At 42.9% G+C, this 23629-nt stretch overlaps 1 protein-coding gene across 1 annotated transcript in view; it reads right to left on the bottom strand.

The window, feature by feature from the left end:
• Nucleotides 1-23629, bottom strand: part of mtss1lb (MTSS I-BAR domain containing 2b) — a 91882-nt gene that overhangs the window by 52349 nt on the left and 15904 nt on the right. The window contains 2 exon segments of the mRNA XM_056278405.1: nucleotides 1381-1454; nucleotides 2059-2120. Of these exon segments, the coding sequence (XP_056134380.1) occupies nucleotides 1381-1454; nucleotides 2059-2120 (136 nt within the window).

The raw sequence follows: 23629 nt of genomic DNA, 5'->3' as shown, positions 1-23629 counted from the left end.
TATGGAGTTGCCCCCCCCCCCTTTGAAGCTATAACAGCTTCCACTCTTCTGGGAAGGCTTCCCACAAGATTTTGGAGCGCGTTTGTGGGAATTTTTGCCTATTCATCCAGAAGAGCATTTGTGAGGTCAGGCACTGATGCTGGACGAGACCTGGCTCCCAATCTCCGTTCTAGTTCATCCCAAGGGTGTTTGATGGGGTTGAGGTCAGGGCTTTGTGCGGGCCAAGTAACTTCTTCCACACCAAACTCACCCAACCATGTCTTAATGGACCTTGCTTTGTGCACTGGGGCACACTCACGCTGGAACAGAAAAGGGTCCTCTCCAAACTGCTCCCACAAAGTTGGAAGCATAAAATTGTCCAAAATGTCTTGGTATGCTGAAGCTTTAAGATTTCCCTTCACTGGAACTAAGGGGCCTAGCCCAACCCCTGAAAAAAAAAACCCATACCATTATCCCTCCTCCACCAAACTTTACAGTTGGCACAATCCAGTCAGGCAGGTAATGTTCTCCTGGCATCTGCCAAACCCAGGCTCGTCCATCAGACTGCCAGACAGAGAAGTGTGATTTGTCATTCCACAGAACACATTTTCACTGCTCCAGAGTCCAGTGGCAGCGTGCTTTACACCAATCCATCCGACACTTGCCATTGTGCTTGGTGATGTAAGGCTTGCATGCAGCTGCTCGGCCATGGAAACCCATTCCATGAAGCTCCTGGCGCACAGTTTTTGTGCTGATGTTAATGCCAGAGGAAGTTTGGAACTCTGCAGTTATTGAGTCAACAGAGTGTTGGCAACTTTTGCGCACTATCCGCCTCAGCACTGTGACTTTACATGATCTGCCACTTCATAGCTGAGTTGCTGTTGTTCCTAAACGCTTCCACTTTTCAATAATACCACTTACAGTTGACCGTGGAATATCTAGCAGGGAAGCAATTTCACGAACTGACTTATTGCAGAGGTGGCATCCAATGACAGTACCACGCTTGAATTCACTGAGCTCTTCAGAACGACCCATTCTTTCACAAATGTTTGTAAATGCAGACTGCATGGCTAGCTGCTTGATTTTATACACCTGTGGCAATGGGTCTGAATGAAACACCTGAATTCAATGATTAAGAGGTGTGTCCCAATACTTTTGTCCATATAGTGTACATTCATATCCACACAAATAGATCCATGAATGCCTTCACACACGCACACCCCTGCACACCCACACACCATGAGACATTCTCTCCTATATACACACACACACACACACACACACACACACGCATGTACACACTTACACACTTGTGTGCACACAAATATGTATGTACACGTGTGCACACACAAATACATACATACATACATACATATACATACACATAAGTGGTTAACGTACCTCTGGTGTTGGTTGCCATATCTGCCACCTTCTGGAAGGCATCCAGGAAAGCCACAGCAGCCAACACAGTGGTTCTGGATGGACAAAGAGGCTTAATTAGTTAAGATTAATGCTCGTTCATCTCTCTGGTTTCCCCCTTTTTCTCCCCATTTGCACTTGGCCAATTACCCCACTCTTCCAAGCCGTCCTGGTCGCTGATCCGGGGAGGGCTGCAGACTACCACATGCCTCCTCTGATACATGTGGAGTCACCAGCCGCTTCTTTTCACGTGACAGCGAGGAGTTTCGCCAGGGGGACGTAGCGCGTGGGAGGATCACACTATTCCCCCCAGTTGCCCCCCTGACTGACCAGAGGAGGCGCTAGTGCAGCCACCAGGACACATACCCACATCCGGCTTCCCACCCACAGACACGGCCAATTCTGTCTGTAGGGATGCTCGACCAAGCCGGAGGTAACACGGGGATTCGAACCGGTAATCTCTGTACAGAATAGATCCCCACGCCACCCGGACGACCGATATCTGGCTTTTTAAAGGTTGCTGCAACCATTAACGATATTCTTCTGTGCTGTCAAATTATTTTATACTGAAAACAGCCCGTGTCATTTTCATTTCCTATTTTTTTTGTCGATCATGAATATTACATATCAGAGTACAAGTCTTCATTTTGTACCTATTACCTGAGCTGGGAGTGAAGTTTGGTGGCTTTGGCGCTGAAGTCCTCCCACACAGGATAGGAGCACTGGCAAAACACAGACAATAACATAATGTATTAAAATCAATACATAACACATAAATAATAAAACCATCAGCCTACACCTTGCAAAACAAAGGAAAATACACTCGTGAGACATAAAGAAAAGGAGGAGAAAAACAAAAGCCCTTTAAAGTCTGATGTAAATACAACCAAGGAAGATATTCTGGATCCAACCCTGTTTGAGTCCAACATAAAAAAGCACTTGGGATGTGAAGTAATTTCCTTTAACTATGTCCTAAACTAATATTGACTCTTTTTGATTTTGATGATTATGCTGTCTTGTGCATTTCTGGATTGTTTGAGGTGGATTTTGATCAGTCTTGATGCTGCAAGAAATTGCTTGCGATTGTTAGTGTAGCATAAACTGTACTTGCCCCTGACGAGGGCACTGACAAGCGGCACATCAGGCGAATTTGCACAACAATTTTGCAAAACAATTCTTAAAAAAATCATTAACATCAAATATGTAATAACCCCACCATATGTAATTTCTACTTATATTAGTCTCTCTCCCATTCTCTCATATATGAAATGAAAACTACATAGGCATATGCATTTAACATGTAGCTAGCTAAAATAGTTGGTTCAGATTCTGAAAATGGGCTTGATTAAACATGACTAACCTAATCTAGACTAATATTTCCAGAAAAGCAACTCAGTTGAGAGGTTTTTACAATTTTAAAGTCAACTTTTTACCTCGCCACATCTGTGCAATACAGTCGACCTGCACTCTATCTCCAAAATGGAGGATATCCTCTGCTATGTTTACAGTACAGTTAATGCAGTATAATGTCTGCCAGTTTCTTTGTCCAAATCATTTCTGATGGGGAAACAGAAGGGAAACATGTTCTATCTCTCCACTGCATCCGTCATTGTATGTCTTTCTCTCTCCATCTTTTTGTCTCAGGTTCACCCCTCCCTCCTCTTTCTCTCTATCCCACCCTTCATGTTTGTACCTCTTCACATATCTCTCTCAAACAAAACCGTTATTCCTTATTTCACCCCATCCCCCAACACATCACCCCCCCCCAGACCTACCTCTGTCATCTCCCTTCCTCTGGTAACCAACCCGCCACCACCACCCACCCCCTCTCTCTCTCTCTCTCACACACACACACACACATACACACAGACACACGAATATGTAAATTTAAACACACACACACACACACACACACACACACACACACACACACACACTTGCCAGCCACTGGCAGGCAGCGTCAAAGGGTCTGACTAAAGCAGCCTGGATTGCTGACGTAAATCAAAGCTGGAGCTGCGTCTCCTGATGATGCCACCCTCTCTTTCTGCCCCCATTCTGACGAGCCAGTGATTGTCTCTCTCTTTTCATTTCTCATTGCATCTCCCCCTCTCCCGTTCTTATGACTTCTGTCATCTTTCTTCTCTTAGTGTTTCTCTCTCTTTGTCTGCCCGTCTCTCTCTTTCTGTTTCTCTAGTATTTCTCTGACTTGCCAGCTAATCTCTCATTCTGTCTCTTTGTCTCCCTCTTTCCCCTGCATCCCTCTGTCTCTCTCTACCCCCTCTCTGGTATTTCTCTCTGATATCCAGCAGGTGGATAAGGTTTTCTCTGAGCGTCTCAGATCTCAGCCTTAAGAGAGCTAACCAACTGGTTAACACACACAAAGCTGTATTGATAGAGCCACTTTCTAAACAAGAGTCACACGGTGCTTTATAATACACAAACAATTACAGTAGAGTCATGAGAGAATGGTAAATGGATTGCATTTATGCATCAACCATGCAAGGTAACAACCAGCTCATAGGGGGAGGTTAGGGGTTACATGTCTTGCTTAAGGACACGTCATAAATTTTTGCGAGGAGCCGAGGATCGAACCAACAACCCTCCAGTTACCAGATGACCTGCTCTACCTCCAAGCCGCTGTCGCCCAAAATGAACCAAGGTAACAAAATAAGGATAAGAACTAGAGGCTATTTGAGAGAGCAAGGCACAACACACCATAAAACCAGTCTAGAAAACATCTACAAAAATTAGTTTTAAGCAGAGGTTGTGTTAACTGAGAAATTATCAATTCCAAGAAATTACACATCCATATATTTACAATTCAAACATGGTATACAAGTGACCATTTTTCTTAAAGCATTAACATAGACTGCATGGTAGACAGTTATTTTGCCGTGTGTGTAAGGTAGGCTTCAAGCATTTAAAAGTGCACAATCAATATTTCTGACATTTGCAGTTATTGCACTTTTTAAAATCTTACCATAACTTAACATTTTTGCTAGGCACTGTTGTGACGTTGAGATTCAGCATAAGTCCATCCATACACAAATTTAATGTGATGGGTAAAAAGAGAATTTATAGCACCCAAACCATCACAGTGACAGGTCACGGTTACTATTAGTGTGACCCCTGGTTTTTAGGAGCGTCTTTGTAAGAAGCTAAAATAGGATTTGGTCCTCTAAACTCTCAGGAAGGGTAATACCAGTGTCTGGGGGCCTTGGCAGCAAACTGTGATCTCCTCTAGTCATGAACCTAAGGAGAGAGGAAGAGTCCTTGCTGTCCCCAGAACCTCTTTCTGCAAATTTGATGTGTCTTCCAAGACCAGACCTTCCCCCATTTTTAAAAGTGATGAATGAAATGTTGTAATCTACTGTGAGATTTACCAGCAGTGCAACAAGGCCAAAGCAAGGGGGACAACTAGTTGTAGAAGCTTCATCATCGATTTGTTCATTACCTGATGTTGCACTGGCACCCAAATTTGATGCCAAACACACACATAAAATAATGTTCCCTATGCCACTGAAGTATTCTCTTCGTAACTAGTAGAATGTTCTTTTAATTTTTTCTCAAAGTCAAACACAAATGCATGTGATTCTTCCACCAACCAGATCAAGAACACAACTATTATGTCTGATTCAAGTTCACTTTTCCACCCATTAGTACTAGTAGTGTGTGTGTGTGTGTGTGTGTGTGTGTGTGTGTGTGTGTGTGTGTGTGTGTGTGTGTGTGTGTGTGTGTGTGTGTGTGTGTGTGTGTGTGTGTGTGTGTGTGTGTGTGTGTGTCTGTACACACATGCAACACACGTGCATGCATGTCATGACAGTTTACTGATGCCTAACAGCTGAGTCGGGGGTTGGGAAATCTCCATGTGACACTGCCAGGACCCCTATTGCCCCTCACCCAACTTCCTTACCAAACACTCCCACACACTCTTTTACACATATACACACACACACTCTAGTGCAGAGGGAGAATAGGATGCAGGGAGATAGTTAAAGACAATGACAAATAGAAAGAGAATTTGATGCTGATATGTGACAAAGAGAAAGAGGAAGAATACAAGCAGATGAGAAAGAGGAGCTGAGGAAAGTAAGGTGTCCCGCTCTGATGATGTCAGAGGGGACTGACAGAGAGGGCTGCGCCCTTTGATCTGTTCTGTTTGATGTGGCTTAATTTGTTCTGAGATCACAGTCCCAATTCCCCATGGTACAGCCCCTCCAGACGTCCACACACACAAACACACACACACACCCACACACACAAACCCTGCCCTCCTTGCAGGTTGTTTGAAGTGCCATACAGAGCTCAAGTTGGGTGGATGGGAGATAAGGATAAGTGACGCCCCCTAACTCAAACACACACACACACACACACACACACACACACACAGGCACAAACGTCATTAGCATATTTAGGGTTTTCTAATCCAATAAAAGAGCCCAGTACCAACTGACCTGGTGATGATTGGTTTATTCATGCTGTGCTGCTGGTTTATTCATGCCGTGTGTGTGTGTGTGTGTGTGTGTGTGGAAGGATGGCAGTTAGTACCACATTCTTTGACACACAACCTGACCCCCACACATAACCGGTTAAGTAGCCGGAATATGGTCCTGCACGCTGGCCTGAGAGAGATAAGTACCCAGCCCTCGACTGGGAGACACAGCTAGATGGCTGGCAGGTACTGAACAGAACAGACCATTTCCCCGTTAACCTATCCAAGCATAACACAAACCTATTAAAGTGCCGTTTTAATCAGAGGCAGGAGGCAAGAGATGAATTGGTCTAACACAAGCAAGAGAAAAAGGTGTAACATAACACATACAGAACACCCCAAGGTGTATAAATAATCCTGGATTTTTTTTGTGTGAAAATTAGTCAGCAAGGACGATTTCAACATGTGCTTCAATAAAGCTAGATTCATATGCTAACGTGAACATTAAATGTGAAGGTTCATGCTTAAAACCAAATTTAAAGGGGTGTTCGGCTAGCGTAGCAGTATATTCCGTTGCCTACCAACACGGGGATCACCGGTTCGAATCCCCGTGTTACCTCCGGCTTGGTTGGGTGTCACTACAGACACAATTGGCCATGTCTGTGGGTGGAAAGCCGGATGTGGGTATGTGTCCTGGTTGCTGCACTAGTGCCTCCTCAGGTCGGTCGGGGTAACTAGGGGGGGTAGCATGATCCTCCCACGCACTATTTCCTCCTGGCGAAACTCTGGCAGAGGGGCTGGGGCACCGACCAGGACGGCTTGGGAGAGTGGGGTAATTGGCCAAGTACAATTGGGGAGAAAAAGGGGGAAAATGTTTTTTTTTTTAAATCATCAAATATTCGCAGCTCCATCTCTTGAAAGTCAAGCTCTCTGTCAAGTGCGATTGTTTATGACATCAATCCTGTTGTATGGGAGAATTGTGGTTACAAATCACATCCTGCAATGTTCTGTTCTCTGCTTAATTGTTTGCCAGAGATGGAAAGATGGTGTGTGTGTGTGTGTGTGTGTGCATGTAGCAAAGACCTCAAGACCATAACCACTGCTCTCACATGATTGTTGGATTTGATGTATGATTGTGGCTGTAGGGCAAGTCATCAGCTGTTTGTGTGTGTGTGTGCACGCTCGTGCACATGTGCGTGTGTGTGAAAGCTTTTCGGACTGTACGATTACATCACCACTTCCTGCGACACAGAGAAACTCTGTAGCAACAAAGCATGCATGATTACCTCTGCACTCACACAGCATACACAAACACATGCACACAATCCGCTATTTATGCCAGTACAAACACATTATGACTCAAAATGCATCCCTCGATCCTTCCCTCTTTCCTCTTGTCATTCATTAATTCTTTCCTTCCTCCCTCAGATAAATCATGGTTCTATAACCTTTTTGTCTCTTCCCCATCTACCCCTGCATTATTCTGATTTCTCTGTCTCGGCTCCAACAGCAACAGTCCAACTGTTGATAAATACAGGCTCTTTTTCTTTCCGCAGGGCCTGTTTTAAAGTATTTTCCTGATTATCATTTATATCAACCAACGACTAATCAGCGCACATGGCTCGACTACCCTTGCAAACTAGACGGCACTGATAAACCATTCCCTTTTTAACTTGAATGATAAAGGCTAATAAACATGAATAAAATTCAAGCTACATAATGTCGGGAAGCACATGTAACCACAAATACAAGTATGATGAAGGTTTTCATTTTGAAATATCATCTTAACCACATGTTCATCAGGCTTGAACACCCGAGTCTGGTCACCGGCTCTGTATCAATGCAATACATTATAATCAGTGTGCTTGATAAGCTGAATCGATGTGGTAACACGACAAAAAATGTGTGGATCAATTATTCACAGGCATCCCCATTTTCTTCCTGTCGCCCATCTGCAGGGAGTGCTGCTGACAAAATATTCATTTCCCCCTCCCCAATCCCTTTGTTTTATCCTCTCTTCCAGTCTTCCCTCGCTCTCACCTACCCCTGACTCCAGACTGGGCTGCGCTGGCCTAGTTCTCAGAGCACCAGTGGTCTCAGCAGTGCCCACCGCATCAATAAACGGATGGGAGAGAGGAGAGGGGAGAGCGCCACTCTGCTCTCTACAGTGGATGAGAGGCTTACTGCCTTCTCTCCCTCCTTTTGTTCCCTTTGTTCCCCCACAGCAAGACAGAAAAACAGAGGAAATCCAGAGAGAGGTAGATAGACATAGAGAAAAGAAGAGAGAGCGAGGGAGGGAGAGAGGGATGTAGGGATTAGCCCAATTTTAGTTGAATAATCGAGCCATTTCACATGTTAAAAGAGAAATGTACGAACCAAACAAAAGGGGTCTAATTTCACAGTTCTTCATATGCATAAGCAACAGACGGAGGGCTTCAGAAAGAGGATGAAACTCACTTTGATCAAGGCTGGCAAGGACACAGACTAACATACGATATAATATCTATCTCTACTACCCTCATACACACGGGTGCAGACTAATGTCTGTTGAAAAGCTGTAAGGCAGATTGTCTTGCAGAGGTAACGCTCGTTATCTCTGTAAGTTGTAAATGGAGTAAGAATGATTTGTCAAACAGTAACAAGCAGAAAGTGGTGACTGATACGGAATTGCATTGCTAGCTGAAGTGGTTGACAGTGGCACTCGTGGCCAAATGATGAGGAGCTCAGGTCTTGTCTTGACTGATCTGGTCTCACTTGGTCTTGCATGGAAATCTTCTTTGATTACTGAATCTTAAAACATCCTTTTGTATCATATTAAAATGTGACATGAGAACTAAAATATGCACCCCTAATGCTCCTTAGTATGTGTTATTATGAGAATATATATTTCCTAAAGTAAACAAAAAAGTGCTTCGTTTTTTTTTCATTCCAGGTCTAAATCAAGCCTAGACCTATTCTAATGGGGTTATTTTGACTGCTGTCATATTTGTATTTCATACATATATTTAAAGTGTTGGGGGGGTGACAAAACATCCTACAGCAAGATACATTGAATCCTTATTTCCTAGTGGGTACTGACTTGAACACTTTTTGCATCCCGTTGGCTGGTTAATTCATCACGAATGGAGTCAGCTCAGCATGCAGATGAGGAGACAGAGGCTATCTCAATGCATAATTGATGAAGCGCAGCAGCTAATTCCAATATAAACGTAGTGATGAAGAGAGAGAGGAAACCATCTGTGCATTGTTGTGTCTCCCTCACAGACTACCTCTCAGCCAAATATCTGCATGTTGCTGTGATATAAAATGATGCTAATGCCAGGTAGACAGAAGCCAGAATGGCATATTCATGAATATATGGGTCACACTTCATTTTAGGATACACTAGTAAGACGTAACAAGCTATATCAAATTAGACAAAAACTAGAAATAATGTTCTTTATAGACAGTAAACAAACAGTTATCCCCGAATTAGACACCATACACCTAAATGATGCTATAATTAGGAACTGTATACAATGCCATATTAGACCCAAAATGTACTATACTTAGACACTATTATACCAACTTATACTCTACTTAGAAACCAACCACATCTGGTCACTACTTCACATGTCCCTCGTAACCTGGATGTTCTCTAGTGTCCCAATGATTTTGTAGGTAGTAATACATAGCCTAATACATACTTCCTCGATGCTCTACTCTCGTACTAGTTAAAACATCAGACTATTTAATGCCATGTCACTACCCGACACCAGTAACATTAGGCTATGGAAGCTGCCAGCACATTGCATCTTTATTCCCCCACTGTTAGGCCTTCATTAGGTTTTCTTAGAAGGTAATTTGCAACACATTAAAAGAGATCTGTATCATAAACTAAAGTGAAATCAATCTTTATTTCCCACTGTTAGACCCTTCTTAAGACTTTCTTAGGTAGTAATTTGCAACACATTACAAAAGAACTGTACCGTAAACTAAAGCAGGGTTCCTACAGCTTAAGGCAAGTTACATTTAAGACTATTTTCATGCTACTTGGAATTAAATTTAAGACCAATTTTACAGTAACCAAACAATAGCCAAAATTAAAGGGGGGAAAAAAACATCAATTACTAAGGGTTAGTGACAATTATGCCCAAATGTTTATTGTAACATAAAAACATGACTTTTTCGGTCCAGTGAAAAACTTAGATGATCTACTTCAAATGCTGACATTTTTTTTAATGCTCTCTAGTGTGGAACACATGGAAAACAATAACATAAAACTATACGTATAAAAAAAATTAATTATCAGTAAAAAAGCATAATTAGCTGAGAACTATAGGATAGCTATTCTACTGCATTCATCAAGTATTTTGTCTTTTAGTGAAGCGTCACCTCATAGGACAACATGCTTGCAAAAAACAGAGTATGTCCCCTGCCATTTAACTTGGTTACTCTTTTTTACAGCTATGGCATGGATCTGCAAGATTTCAAAATTCTGCCTCCACCTGTTGTAATTCTGTCATTCATTCTTTATATTGCTTCCTTAGTGTATTTGATTTGGTGATGAGCTGTGTCATCAGGGTGCCAGCATTTCCCTCAGCTTGTGTGGCGAGCTGATCAGTATCATCCTGAAGAATGCCACTTCAAACAGTGGGGTTTTTTTCTCCCTCTTCTCGTCGTGCCAAGTTTGAAACCCTTGCACAAAATACGCTGTGCCTCGTATACATTGCCTGGTACTGGTTTCAGCCATATTGATCAGTATCAATACATTCTACCCAGAGTTTAGCTCAATGCTACCTCTTCTCCCACCAACCCAGTACTGGAGTAAGTTACAGATAGCTGTGAAGACATTTTATAGCGAGGTAAGCAACCATGCATCAAGCTTTCTACAATCTGGCGGGAGAAAGAGGTTGGTGGTCTGTCTCTTCCAAATTTTAAATTCTATTATTGGGCCTTTACGCTTAAACCCTGACTAACCTGGCTTGATCCGGAGGCATTGGTGTTGTGGCGTGCTCTGGAAGAGTCTGGGAAACCCTTACCCCCTCCAAGATCTTCCGTATTCTAATGTGCCCATTATACAGTGTCGTCATAAGTTCAGCCCCATTGTCCTGCAATTGCTCTCTCTATGGAGGGCAGCAGAGAAACTGTGTAGCTGCCCCTCTGCACGGAACCCAAGCTCCCCAATATTTAATAATACTAGACTGTTGATTGGTGGCCATCCTATACAGTTCTCTTGTTGGAGAGAGAAAGGAGTCATATGAGTTTAATATCATTTTTTCGTGATTTCCGGTTCCGGTTGCCATCTATGATTTGTTTGTTTGTGGCTCTGCTTAGTTTTCACTTTTAACAACGTTCAACGACTCCTTGAGACCTTTGAATTATTTTAATTGATTTTATGGTTTACCTATTTTATGGATTTGTACCTATCATCAATTGCTGCACTGACTCCCTGCACTCCTGGTGAGAACTGTATGGACTCAACCGCTCACAGCTAACGGAGCTAACCTTCTTTTCTGTGAAACTGGTTTAATATTACTATGCATTTCGAGGACTGTCTAAAAGCAACAAATAACATTACCAACCTCACGGATGATATCTCCTATCAGATCAACTGCGAAAAAATTATTCTCTTTTATCTGATTTTACAGATGTGTTCCCTTGTTTACATGCACCAAATGTGCGTGCGCAGACTGTGAGGCAAAAAGGGGCCACGAGTCTTGTGTTTGTTACTACGTTCATTTCAAAGAGATCATCATGGAGAATTTTATTTAAAACGAAACGAAATGCCTCACAGTTGTTGCGTTGTCAGTTATACAAATTATAGATGGTAAAAAAAAAAATTGTATCGCATGCCGAAAGGGAAAACTCCATTCGACAAACGAAGAAGAAAGGTTTGGATTCATGCGATTCGTCGGGAGGAGTGGAAGACGTGGTCAGAAAAGCAAATATCAAACGCGAAGATTTGCAGAGAACATGTCATATCTAGTATGTATCCGTTTCTTACACAAATAAATGTTGTGATTCAACATACTTAAGTAACAGCTCTAAATGTAATACTGTCCTAGTAGAGCAAACCAAAGTTTGAGTTGTTAATGCCTAGCCTTCCTCAAATTTGACAATTCCACCAGCTTTCTTGTGTCATGATGTTTGAGGTCATAATTTGACTCAAGCCTCCATCTCATAACCATACAAACTTTTGGTGAATACACACAATTCAACCGTACAAACAATTAAACAACGGCTTACCTGTGATTTGACGAAGCAAAAGTTGTTTTCCTTCGATAAAGGATGGTAAAAGCAGTCATGGACATTTCCACCAACAAATTAATCGTATGCTTCTAAATACTTGTATGCCTTCATTGATACTTTCGTAAATGTATGTCTATGAGGTATTCAGTCACATCCCTCCAGCCGATGTTTGGCAACTTCACTTGTCACTTGTCCACTGAGCTTCAGCAAGCATAATCGGGTCAGGAAGTTTGTCTCCAGTGCTTAGCGTAAGTTTCGACTCGTAATGATTTCTGTCTTCCTTGCTTAGACCTTCAGCATATTCTGAGATTGCCATTTTCTCACATTTCTAACTTTTGTCCATTTAATTTTAAGTTTTATACGCTTTCATTTGTGAGTTTCATAGGTATGCACGTTGTTTCTCGGCCATGTTTTCCCACATGTTCTGCGCGCACATCTTGTTTACAACGCAGCTTTTACGTCACGCGATAAGGGGTCTATTGACACTGCAGCCCCAAAATCAAAAACGATCTCAGTTATGAACTCAGCCCTCTCTGATACCATCCTCTGGGACCCATCATATTGTGGCTGGCCTCCTCCTGCTGCACTCCCAGCTCACATGCTACCTGGTCAGAGGTGGTAGTCAGACGTGGCAAGATGGAAAGACCCCGAGTTGCCTCGCCTCCGTCCGTAAACCTCTCATATCGTTTTACGATGCTACGGCTGATGCCATGGTTCTCACGCTGTTGATGCCCCCGTGGCCGATGCTCTTCCCGTGGCCGATGTTGCCCCTTCCCACCTGGAACTGGTCCCTGCTCCAGCGGGGACTACTCCTGCTGCAACGGCTGCCCTGGCTGCTGCAGTGGCTGACCGGGTCCCTCTGCACCGTCCTCCCCGGCGTTGCGGCAGGTTGATCACACAGTTCCAGTGCCGCTTCCTCAGGCCAACAACATGCATTCCCTCCCAAGACTGTCCCTGGCAGGCTGTCAGTCAGTCACCCACTCCTCTCTTCCCTCCCACTACCTTGATTTTTGGGGGGTACAACTCCTGATTTCCTGGAGAAACTTCCAGAACTCCTTGATCAATTTCCAACAGTTGTGAGAGTAATACTCCACGCTGAATCCAATGACACTGCCAATCAGCAGTCCAAGCTGAGAAAAGGTGATTCTATCCGTCTTTTTAATCTCCTCAACAGTGGGGAAACCCCACTTTTATTTCTGGTCAAATTCCACACTGGCTTGCGGTGTGGGGCGTTTTAGCAGAATTCTCAGCCTTCATACTTGGCTCCAGTCCATGCGTATAGCACGCAACATTGGTTTTATTCACAACTTTAGACTGGTTCTGGGAGCGCTTCTCTCCGTATAGAAGTGGCGGCATTCACCTGGACATGCTAGGTAAACGCATTGCTTGCTGCTACTTTTCAGCACGCTGTTCTGTCCTCCACATGTGATTGACTATTTACATCACACACGTGCTTGGCGGCCTATCCAGAGTGTCTCCCCGCCTGCCGCCCAATGACTGCTGGGACAGGCTCCAGCATTCCCGCGACCCTGAGAGCAGGATAAGCGGTTTGGATAACGGATGGATGGATGACGTGCCTTCCTAAACCCTCTTCCCCTTTGCCCACAACGACTGTTGCATCCTTTGTTTACACTTGCGCCCCCTTGTGGTATAAACATACTACTGGTTGACCTCTACTCATTCCTGACCGTATTACCAACAGACATCATTACCCTCACCATCACCATAACAAACGACACACGAATCAGTCCAATCTCCATCCCCTTCCTCAGTCCTCACAACCTACCACAAAGCAACGTCATCTGAAACTGGTTTTGTTCAACAATTTTTCACTCAATAAAAAAAGCATCATTCTGAATGAATTTATAACTGACAGGAACCTTGATTTCCCCTGCCTCACTGAACTTGGCATAAACCCCTTGACTATTTCTCACTAAACCAGACCACACCTACAGGATTCACATGCATTGATAAAACTCGTATTGAGAGGCGAGGATGTGGTGTTCAGTGACGGCTGGTAGTGATGTTGGGTGAGTGGGCTAACAAATATAGTATACCCATCTATAGCTAGTTCACATTGCAGCAACAGCAACATAACATCTGAGATACCAAGTTAGAGCAACGACACTATATACCTTGTTATATAGCAAGTGCTCTACAACAACACTACAGAAAACTGTAAGAATGGCCTGATGCCAAAAAACTCTCTCACACACATGACCCAACTCTGTAACAAAACAAGTAATAATTAATCCATGTTCGAAAAGGGCGTAGGATGAAGTAAATAACTTTTCTGGTCCCCTTCTTTATACATTATCAATCAAATCAAAACAAAACCAAACTTTCAAAATAAAACAAAAGTGAAAAAAGAAAAGAAATGCTAATGCACAGAAATCAAAATAAACAAAACAGCACAAGTCAAACAAGGCACTTTACACGTCATGTATCATGTCATGTTATTCCAGTCCACCTCTTTGTTCATCCATCCTCTATCTGTTCAATATGTTATTTTTAAGGAGTTGTTTAAACTTACTTAACGATTTACATATCTCCATTTTTTCTGCAGTTATTCCATAGATTAACTCCTTTGATGGTTATACAATGAGGGTTTGCATTTGTCCTCCACTAATTGTTTTGAATGTACATATTCCTTTGAGATCATGTTTACGTTCCCTCATTTGGAACAACTTTTGGACATTGTTTGGTAACTACTGATTTTTTTACTCTGTACATGATTTGTCAACCAATCAAATCCTTAAATTTAAGTGCTTTCAGTTTGATAAAGAGTGGGTTTGTAGGCTCTCTGTAAGTGGTTTTGTTTACAATTCTTATGGCTCTTTTTTGAAGGCTGAAGATTGGATGTGTTTTTGTTTTGTATGTGTTCCCCCACACTTCCACACAGTAGGTGATGTATGGAAGTATGGAGGAACAGTACAATACGTATAGTGTTGGTTGATGCAGGAGATCTTTGATTTTATATAATATTGCAAATTACTTTGATATTTTTTTCTTTAATATACTTTACATGTGGCTTCCAACATAGCTGTCTATTATTACTCCAATAAATTTGATTTCTGACACTCTTTCGATTTCTACATCATTTATCATGAGCTTCTTGTTTGAGTTTGTTGACCAATTCCCTAATATTATAAATTTTGTTTTGCTTAAATTTAGTGCCAGTTTATTTGAATCAGGGCGGCACGGTGGTGCATTGGCTAGGGCAGTCGCCTCACAGTGAGAGGGTCCTGGTTTCGAGCCCTGGGGAACCTTGGGGGTCATCCCGGGTCGTCCTATGTGTGGAGTTTGTATGTTCTCCCCGTGTCTGCATGGACTTCCTCCGGGTGCTCCAGTTTCCTCCAACAGTCCAAAGACACATAGGCCAGCTGAATCGGCCATACTAAATTGTCCTTAAGTGTGAATGTGTGTGTGTGTGTGTGTGTGTGTGTGTGTGTGTGTGTGTGTGTGTGTGTGTGTGTGTGTGTGTGTGTGTGTGTGTGTGTGTTGGCCCTGTGTGATAGCCTATCACCCTGTCCAGGGTGTCTCCCCGCCTGCCGCCCAATGACTGCTGGGATAGGCTCCAGCATCCCTGCAACCCTGAAAGCAGGATAAGCGGCTCGGATAATGGACGGATGGATTATTTGAATCAAACCAACTCTGTTGTGCCCCCACGCCCATGACAGCACAGTCACGTTCCCAGTCCCACTCAGCACGTTACCATTGAGGTTGGGTCGGGCGTCTCCTTCGGCAGCAGGTGTTGGCAATCTCCATCAGGTCAGCTGTACCTAATTACCATCTGGGCATCGTTCTACTTAAGGCTGTTGAAGACAAATGTCTGACGCTTGAACGTTGACAACTGTACGGTCAGTCTAGCCTGCTGAAGAGCCTCTTTGCGTTTTCAAGAACTTAACCAGTTTTTCTTTGTTTGCTTCATTTCCTGTCAGTGCCAATCTACCCTGCTGTCTCCTCGGTTCTGTTCCAGGCTCCCTCCGCGACTTCCACGGCTCCCTTGCTCCTCGTCCCCAGCGACCATCACGTTTTTCACCAGGACCCCTCCAGCGATCTGCCTCCGCATCTCTCTCTCTGGACCCCTCCCTTCGGACTTGACCTCCTGGATCTCGGACCCGGACTTCTCGTACAACCCCTCGCTCTACGGATTCAGACTTTTGTGGCTAGGTTCGCACACACATTTACAACGCTCATTCCAGTGCGCACCACACTCAGCTTTACGCACGTTAGACACTAGTTCTCTACACACCCACGTATCATAGCACACACCCCATTTTCATTCTGTCCAGGCACCCACACACTCTACACACTAACACAGGTTTAGTTAGGTTTTGATGGGGACTTAATTTACGACTAAAACCCTTATTTTTGTTCCCTTGTCTCCGAGTCTCTGTCTCTGGGTTACCCGGCACATTTGGCTGCTCGGAATCGGTTGGGTCCTTAACAAACTCTAGTTTCTTCAATTCATTTCCTACTGTATCCAAAAGTTGTCCCGGCTGCAAAGTAAGTTTGTGTCATCTGCAAATAAAATTGTTTTTAGTGTTTTGGAAACCTCATATTATTAATGTAAAAAATAAACAACAATGGCCCCAACACTGAGCCTAGGGGAACCCCACACTTAACTTTCATTAATTGTGATTTAAAATTATTAATTTGCATGTATTGGTACCTGTTCTTAAGGTAACCGAATAGCCAAGAAAGAGCTACTCCTCTGATTCCATATTTTTGTAGTTTTATTAATAAGTCATGGTCAACTGTATCAAATATATTTTTTTAGATCTAAGAATACTCCTATAAAATACTCTTTATTTTCTATAGCATTACATTACATTACAGTCATTTAGCCGACGCTTTTACCCAAAGCGACTTAAAATGAGTGCATTTAACGTAGGAAATCAGGAGAACTACTAGTCATCAGATGTCATAAGTGCACCTAAAGAAGCATCTAAGCGCAAAACCAGTAAGTAAAAGCGCAAGAAAGATTTTTCTTTTTTTAAATGAGTAAATACAATAAGTGCTATGAACAAGTAACAGGGTAGTCGTTCTTGAAAAGGTAAGTTTTCAACCTGCGCCGAAAGATGGGCAGTGACTCTGCTGTCCTGACATCAGTGGGGATTTCATTCCACCACCATGAGGCCAGGACAGAAAAGAGCCGTGACTGGGTCGATTGGCAGCAGGGGCATCCGAGCGATGGGGCAACCAGGCGTCCCGAGGCAGCACAGCGCAGTGGTTGGGCAGGGGTGTAGGGCTTGACCATGGCCTGGAGAGAGCTGTTCCTTTCACTGCCCTGTAGGCTAGCACCCGAGTCTTAAACTGGATGCGAGCAGCTACTGGGAGCCAGTGTAGAGACATGAGAAGGGGAGTTGTGTGGGAGAATTTAGGGCGGTTGAACACCAGACGAGCTGCAGCTTTCTGAACAAGCTCCAGAGGTCTGATGGCCGGCGCCAGCAAGGAGGGAGTTGCCGTAGTCCAGCCAGGAGATGACCAGAGCCTGGATGAGCACCTGTGCCGTCTCGTCGATGAGGAATGGGCGAATCCTCCTGATGTTATAGAGGAGAAATCTGCAGGAGCAAGCAACGTTTGCAGCAAACGACATTTGTCATTTGTCACCTGATAGTAGTGACCCGTCAGGTAGGATGCAAACATTGAGAGTGCAGAGCCTGTGACACCCAGCCCCTCGAGGGTAGAGAGTAGGATCTGGTGGTTCACTGTGTCGAACGCAGCTGACAGATCCAGGACTATTAGGACAGAGGAGAGAGAGTTTGCTCTCACAGAGTGCAGCGATTCTGTCACTGCAAGGAGGGTCATCTCTGTCGAGTGACCCACCCTGAACCGAGACTGGTTGGGGTCCAGGAGGTTGTTCTGGTGGAGGTACAAAGCAAGTTGGTTAAAGACAACACGTTCGAAAGTTTTGGATAGAAAGGGTAGAAGTGAAACTAGTCTGTAGTTTTTGATGTTAGAGGGGTTAAATGATGGTTTCTTGAGAAGGGGGATGACTCTAGCAGTCTTAAGGGCAGATGGAAACCATCCTGCCTGGTAGGAGGTGTTGATGAGGTGGGTTAGAAAGGGAAGGAGTTCAGGTGCCATAGACTGAAGAAGAGGGGAGGGAACCAGGTCAAGGGAGCATGTGGTGGGGCGACTGGATGTGATGAGGTTGAGGACCTCGTCAGGGGAGAGGGGAGTGAGGTGGGATAGAGTGGGACGTGGAGAGGTGAGGGAGGGTGCAGAGGGTGGGATAGTGCAAGCAGCACTAACCGGGTGGTGAGAAAAGGAGGATCTGATGTCATTTACCTTCTTGTCAAAGAAGTCAGCGAAATCATCAGGGAGAAGGGAGGAAGTAGGAGGAGGAGGTGGGGGTTGAAGAAGTCTAGAGAAGGTTTCAAAGAGTTTCTTAGGATTAGAGGCATGAGGATAGGAATTAAGAGCGATAGAAGGCAGCCTTAGCAGCAGAAAGGGAAGAGGAGAAAGTGGAAAGAGGAGATTGGAAGTTGAGAAGGTCCTCTGGGAGTTTGCTTTTTCTCCATTTGCGCTCTGCCACTCTTAGGCTCCGTCTGTCAGTATGTACTGAGTCGGACAGCCCAGGGGCAGGTGGAGTTGGGCGTGCGGGCATGGAGGTGAGGGGACAGAGACTGTCCAGAGAAGAGGAGAGGGTAGAGAGAAGAAGATCAGTAGTAGTGTCAGTGGGTAGGAGAAAGAAAGATTCAGGTGTAGGGAGGATAGAGGTAACAGAGGAAGATCAGCAGCGGAGAGAGAGCGGAGGTGTCTACGGGTGGAAACCATCTGGGTAGGGGGAGGGGCTGAGGGGGGTGAAGAGGGGGAGAGAGTAGGACATGAAATAGTGGTCAGAGCTGGAGGGGAGTAACAGTTATATCTTCCACAAAATATCTTCAGTTATATCTTCCACAAAATCAATGAGTGCAAATGACGTACTCCTATTAGTTCTAAATCCATTTTGTTGTTCACACAGTACATTATGTTTTGTGATAAAGTCGTCCAACTTTGAATACAATATTTTTTCCAGTATTTTAGAGAATTGTTAAAGCAAAGATACAGGTCTGTAATTTGAGAGTATGTCTATCTCCAGCCTTGTATATGGGTATGACTTTATCAGTTTTCATTTTACATGGAAAAACACCAGTTCTCAGAGATTGATTGCATATATAAGAGGTTTCACCACACACTCAATATCTTTAGCTATTGAGTATCTATATCTATTTCAATACCATTGCAGTCTGTTGACTTCTTACTCTTAAATATTTTGGCAATGTCAATAATTTCTTTTTCATCTGTTCCCTTTAACAACAAATATTCTTACACCTGTACATCTTTATTTGCCAAATCATTTCTACAGCCAGTGCTTGCAATCTCCCCAGCAAACTAGGACCAACACCCAAAAAAAAATAAATCATTGAATTCATTAGCAATTAAGGCCATATCGTTAATAGTTTTATTATTTTTGGTTAGGAAGTAATTTGCGTATCCAGTTTTCCCTTTTTCTATTTTTAATAATATCATTCAATACCTTCCATGTATTTTTATGTTTTTATTGTCCTCTAGTAATTTGCTGTAGTAATCCCTTTTGCTGCTTCTCATTTTTGTCAGTTTGTTCTTATATGTCTTATATTTGTGTTCTGATTCTTTTGTTCTCTTCTTTAAAAAGTCTTTATATAATAATTTTTTCTTCTTACATGCGCTTGATATTCCCTTAGTTAGCCATGGCTTTTCAGTAAATTTCTGTTTTACCATTTTCTTAACTAGAGGACAGTTTTCTGGGTTTTTTTGCTTGTTTTCATAAAAGAGCTGTTATTGACAAAAATGTGTCACAGTTTCGTCTACATCTTCCACATAGACCTTATTCTAGTCTTGTACCACCAGATCGTTTTTAAGAATTAATTGTCCTTTCTGTTTTCTGTCGTAATTATTTTGTGTGTTGTAACGTCCTTATTTGCCCCTGTACAGCTCTGAATGACTGCAAATACTGGCAGATGGTCACTTGTGTCATTTATTATTAGCCCACTTATTACTTTCCTATCAATTACATTAGTGAATATATTATCAATTAGTGTACCACTGTGAGTTGTTATTCGGGTCAGGCGTGTGATTGAGGGATACAGGCTCATACTGTACATTGAACTAATGAATTCTGTAATGGTATTGTGTTCAAATGGGTTTAACAAATCAACATTGAAGTCCCCACAAACAAAAACGATTTTCTTATTATAGAAGAGAGACAAGCAATATGTAGACAGGAAACACGTCTGATGGTCTTTTAAGCGGTCTATAGGCTTGGGCCTCCCTTATTTGAAGAGAAGCTCACATCGACGACCTTTCTGGGACGCAAACAGGTTAATCACAATGACATTGAAGTCCGGCGATTTTTGGATGAAGTCCCGCTCAATAGACAGCATAGCCAGGGAGTTCAGCCTATCCTGTCCCATAGCAGCTACTTCGGAGGAATGACTTGATCCTCTTAAGTGTACTGAAACACCTCTACGACTCTGCAAATGTCATGGGGGTTGTGGTGGCTATTTGTGTTCATTTCAATATTTCAGAAAAAGTGCTCTGAAGATTGTTCTCAGATTGTTCCCTGAGCACAGTCACGCACTGGCTTGAACATGCCACATCGGTTGTCTCATCAGCTTGCACAGCCACAAATGGTTCCTGCGATATTTCATCAGCCAATCTTTGTCCATAAACAGCTAACATACAATCAAGCAACTCATGTTTGCTCGTCTTAGACGTGTACTTGGCAACCTGTGTGTTTGACAGGTGATCGACTAACTGGCTATCCAAAAAAGAGAACTGGTCAACGAGGTCCAGAAACACACCCCGCTGGAGTGAAGTCGGACATTCATCGGAACCCCGCAGAGCTAGCTCATGTGCCCCACAAAATGTAACGGTTCACAATCCGTGATAAATACTACCTGTTTTTCTTTACCAGCTCGTTGTCTCTGTATAGAAATGCGGTGGCCCTCATCAAGTTGACAGATAATGTTAACTTTACCCAGCATTGATAGCTTTACGCTATTTCCAGTGTGACTTGCGCTGCTAAGTCTTATCATGTTTCCTAATTTTATCGGATAAATGTTTCAAATCCAAAATTCCTTGTTGGGTCCAAGCCGCGTTTCCCCCCAAAAAAGCAAGCATGGGAAACAGAAAAGTGAATTCTTAGCTACACTTGCCGTTAGCCGGTCCTTTCGTTGAAACCAAGCAACACAAAATTACAATTTTGTCGTTTGTCATGTTGTGTTATTTGAACTTCGTTTGGACAATGTGTCCCCAGTCTCTTCACTTCCAATCTTTCCTCCAAAGACATTAAAGAAAATGGACGAGAAAGTAAATAATCCACCTCGTTCATGCTAACACCCACGGCTGCGAATGCCACAGTCCCTCACTTTTGTCCCTTCCCACTCTCACACAAGTAGCACTTCACTGTACTGTCTTTGCTGCCATTGGTCAAAAGTCAGTGGCCTGTGGACTGATTGAATTTAGCTCTAATTCAGTAAATTAAAGGGGCGTGCCAAGACACTTGTCACTCACGTAACATGAAGATGAATGGAAGCTGATGCAATTGTGTTTGGGCTGTAACATTTTTTTTTAGCCCATTTAGATATATTTTGTGTTTTTCTTGTGACTATTTAGTGTTGTTGCTGCTCTTAGGTTACACCAAAATTTAAAATGATCTGTTCTAAGGTGTTTTAACAATCATTTTCTCATCTTTATTGCAAAAGATAGGGAGGGCTTAGACCTGTTAGCCCATTTATACCAGCCATCCCTGTTGGTGTTGCTGCTGTTTACATGAAGGACATTAAAACAACCACCTTTTCATTCCTGCTGCTCATTCTTTCGAACAACTTGCCTTCAAAATTTCTGGTCCCACTCCCTTGGTCACTGCCGTTATCTACCCCCCCCCCCACCCCCAAATCAAACCCCTCCTTTTTCTCTGGCTTCTCTGATTTTCTGACCCAACTATGTGTCATCTCACCTTACATTCCCCTCCTGGGTGATTTTAATATCCACACTGATGGCACTGATTGTAAATATGCTATAGAATTGTTTGAACTGCTACTGTGCTTCAGCTTCACACAACATCAACTTCCCCACTCAGCCATGGTCACATCATGGATTTGGTCTGCTCCACTGGTCTCACAATACATCAACTCTCCAGCCTCAACCTCAATATCTCTGACAACCAGGCAATCATCATGGACATTGACATCCCTATCCCCATCCCAGAAGTCAAACACATAATATCCTTCAGAAATCTCAAATCTGTCTCCCCCTAAGCTCTTTCTGCCTCTCTTACCAGTAAAATGTCTGCCTCCCCCTCCCCCGCTGTCTGATAATCCGTCCTATCTCTCCAATTATTATACTGACACACTCTCCTCCTGTCTTGATCAGCTGGCTCCTCTTAAAACCAAAACTGTTTCATTCACTCACTCAGCTCCCTGGTATACTCCTGAACTCCATTATATGAAATACCGTAAGTGTTGCAGGCCCCGGGTTGCGGTCATGCAAGCATATAATATTCCCTGTAATACGGGAGAAATAAGTTGACAGAGAAACGTATGCTGCTTTTCAGACGCTGCTCACAATAGAATTTATTCATAATCAAATGCATAATCAAACACCTGTTTGTATTTTCTCCTTTTTCCTTTGTTTAAAATGTATATAAAAATATGAATTTGTATAAAATGTGAAGGATTCACAATTTCCACAAAATACTATAAGAGTACACATAAGCCCATTTCCCTTTAACTCAGTGAGCTCACATTAACTCTGCTATACCACACATATGTATATACAAATATAAATATAAATATATAAATATCATCATTATAACACTGTATTAGATTACCTCCTACAGTACAACCTGACCTAATAGTATTTATGGCAGCATTACCTAATGCATCATAATAATGTATTAACAATATGATGTGGCATAACTCCATGTAATGTAATATGACCAGTTACCAGTGTGCTGCATAGTTTTACTTATTCAAAACTGTGAACCTTTTATACTGGTAATATAACCATTGAATTCCATTGGCTTTAAATGTACTGGCTTTAGTCAGTTAAGTATTTGACTTGTTCAACTTCCTAAAATTAACTTGAATCCACCATTGTATTAATGTAGTGACTTGCTAACGTGCTCGGGTAGACTATCGCGATGACGCAATCACTTGCGAGAATGTGCTAGGATCTTCATTCGCCAGGATGCATTATTACATTGAGACAAAATTAAACATTTCAGAGAGCTAACCAAACATTAACTTGGCTTTCATTTTAAAACAGTATGAAAAGACCGTGAACATGCATATTACTACAATACAACATTTACCATTAACTGAGTTCTCAAAAATGATCGGGATAGTTGTCTAGGGAGAAAACAGTTCCACCATTATACACATGCGCTGCCCACGTTACTGCAGAGACTACGGCAGTTTAACTTCAAAAATACGCTTAATACGTGCATAAAACGTATGTGACTAACACATTATCCTGTTTACAGGTTCACAATTCACATTCAATACATTTGGTATGTTTGTGCACACCACTAAC

Source organism: Lampris incognitus, chromosome 4, assembly GCF_029633865.1.
Source record: "Lampris incognitus isolate fLamInc1 chromosome 4, fLamInc1.hap2, whole genome shotgun sequence".
Lineage (NCBI taxonomy): Eukaryota > Metazoa > Chordata > Actinopteri > Lampriformes > Lampridae > Lampris > Lampris incognitus.
This window is presented reverse-complemented; position numbering and strand designations above follow the sequence as displayed.